Source organism: Notothenia coriiceps, unplaced genomic scaffold (assembly GCF_000735185.1).
Source record: "Notothenia coriiceps isolate Sejong01 unplaced genomic scaffold, NC01 NC01_scaffold00022370, whole genome shotgun sequence".
NCBI lineage: Eukaryota > Metazoa > Chordata > Actinopteri > Perciformes > Nototheniidae > Notothenia > Notothenia coriiceps.
The window spans coordinates 1-2,500 of record NW_011355071.1 but is presented as its reverse complement, the minus strand read 5'-3'; the positions used below and the strand labels follow the sequence as shown (position 1 = coordinate 2,500).

Here is a 2,500-nt window from a genome sequence, read left to right as displayed (position 1 = left end):
GCAGGTTTATTGCTCATGGATTATCAGAAATCATTCAAAGGGACACAGACACATTGGATTAACCTATGGATTAACTTCAGCAGCGTTTTTATCGTTTTAATGCCATTGAAGACCACTTTTTTACCAGTCTACCACACAGGTGAGCCATGTTAGCTTACAGGTGAGCCATGTTAGCGTTTCTAGCTACCTAGCGCCATATGTTTTGATGTGTGTTCTTGTTATTATCTCGGAGAGTTTGTATAATTGAGTGATAATGAGGGTACCCCTCGATTCTGTGTCCCCTCACGATGTGAAACGATGGGTTGGATGTGCAGCAAAGATAAATAATAAGGTTTTGTGAGTGAATTTCAGTGCAGTCATCTGTTAGCATTTTTCGCTCGTTGCTAATTCAGAGGCTCAGCGTTAGACACTGTTTCCTGCAAGATGTTGCAGGAGGGCCCCGGTACCGGGGTCTCTCGGGCTTAACAGGTTTTAAGACACGTTTGACCCATGTCTGTGTCTTTATGTTATCAGAGCTTGGTGTTAATCACTCGCAGACAAATGTGACTTCAGCTGTTAATTCAACTCCAGTGTTTCCCTCTTCCTGTGTCTCTCAGCTGGAGCGCGACGCGTACGTTCAGGCGCTGGCGAGGTTCACGTTGTTGACGGCCAGTTCTGGGATTTCTGAGATGAAGCAGAAGAACATCGACACCATAAAGACTCTCATCACTGTGGCTCACACCGACGGGAACTACCTGGGAAACTCCTGGCATGAGGTAGATCTTCATATCTATATATTGATATATATTTCATTTCACAGCAGCTACTCAGAGCTATTGATTCTCCTAATGCCCCCTTCTTCCACTTTTCTGTGTCTATCCCCTCACTTTTCTTCATGCCTTTCCTCTGACTCCCCTCTCAGATCATGAAGTGCATCAGTCAACTGGAGCTGGCTCAGCTGATCGGCACGGGGGTGAAAGCCAGATATATCTCCGGCACGGTGAGGAGTAAAGACGGGTTCATCACCAGCACCAAGGAGCAGAGCAACGACGAGTACCTGGGCCTGGGTCAGCAAATATATATATATGAAATACTTGTAAACATAATCTGTGGGTCAGCATGGAGCTATACATACTGTAGAGAATCAGAGCCCATGGACTCCTCCCACAGAGGGGGCAGAAAAGAGACAAAGACAGCTTCATGTTAACTAAGAAGCATGCACACACAAAAATATTGAAGATACAAATTACACAATTTACACTATTTACAAAATCCACATCCTGTAACAGTTCTGAGGACGTAGCAGCAGGTATATATTGCACAGTTATTAACGGCACATAGTGCACGTGTTGCTATAGAGCAGGTCTGGAGTCTCAGCGCGGCCCTGATTGTTTTAAAGGAGCTGTGTTGTAGTAACTAGATCTAAAATACTAAAGCGGATTTTTTCTTGGACTAAAGTACTTTTTATTTACAGTTTTTGAAGTGACTGTTATTTTGTATATATTGATTGTTGAGCTTTTATTTATGTCTTTAATGTGTGCAATGTGCATATGTACAAATGTGTCTGATTGTTTATACATATTTTTATACATATTTGTATTTTCTACTCGGGATTGTGGGAAACAATATTTCGATCTCTCTGTCTGTTCACACAAACTGAAAGATTGAAACAGTTTAACAAAAGAAGGTCGTTTCGGGGAATATACGCTTTCAGTTTCTCCCAAATGTCCTCAGATGTAAGTTCCTGGAGCCTCATAGAGGAGGTTATTCTTAGATGTAGTTCCCATACGCGGAGTCAAATATTTATATGACAATAAAGTTGACTTTGACTTTATATTTTCTAACGTTGTGCTTGATTGTGCAGTTGGAGGCACGGTGGACAGGAAGCAGATCGCCAGCATCCAGGAGTCCATCGGAGAGACGAGCTCTCAGAGCGTGGTGGTGGCTGTGGACCGGTGAGGAGGATCAATATTACATATGATCTCAATAAAGTCTGTTAGTCATGATTTAGAGCACAAACTACGGCAAGAGAGAAGGACAAGATGTCTGGACAACAAGCTAAGAGAGATCTACTCTCCTGCAAACATTACCGTTAAGGAGTTGAATTACTTAAAAAACACATATTTTAAATAAAATGCATTTGTTCTCCTTCTATTTTTTTTAGTATTTAAAATAATAACTAGATATCATTATTATTTTCTTTTGACATAAAGGTCTGGGTTTTTATTTGATATATTTAAAAAACATTTAAAGCAATATAAGAAATATCTCTTGCATGAAACGTTTTCTATAAATGGAGTTCATTCATGTTAACGTTTATTAATGATGCAACTCTTTTAAAACACATGGAAAGGCAGTTAACATGCAGTATGTGAACATGACCATGCTTTGTGTCTTTAAATCATCTTTATATACTTCTGTTCTGCAGGATATTCACCGGCTCCACCCGACTGGACGGAAACGCCATAGGTGAGTTTATTAAAAACAGATTCCTGATGCTTTTGCATCACTTTCTCCCCCC

General features: G+C 40.6%; 1 protein-coding gene across 1 annotated transcript; it reads left to right on the top strand.

Moving 5' to 3' along the window:
* Positions 1 to 513: 513 nt before the first annotated feature.
* Positions 514 to 2,482, top strand: LOC104953950 (brefeldin A-inhibited guanine nucleotide-exchange protein 1-like; the record flags this gene model as incomplete). Its single annotated transcript, XM_010780995.1, has 4 exons — positions 514 to 755; positions 902 to 1,046; positions 1,844 to 1,934; positions 2,408 to 2,482. Coding segments are annotated over 4 exons (553 nt in total), but the record flags the coding sequence as incomplete, so codon positions are not given.
* Between the last annotated feature and the right edge of the window lie 18 nt (positions 2,483 to 2,500).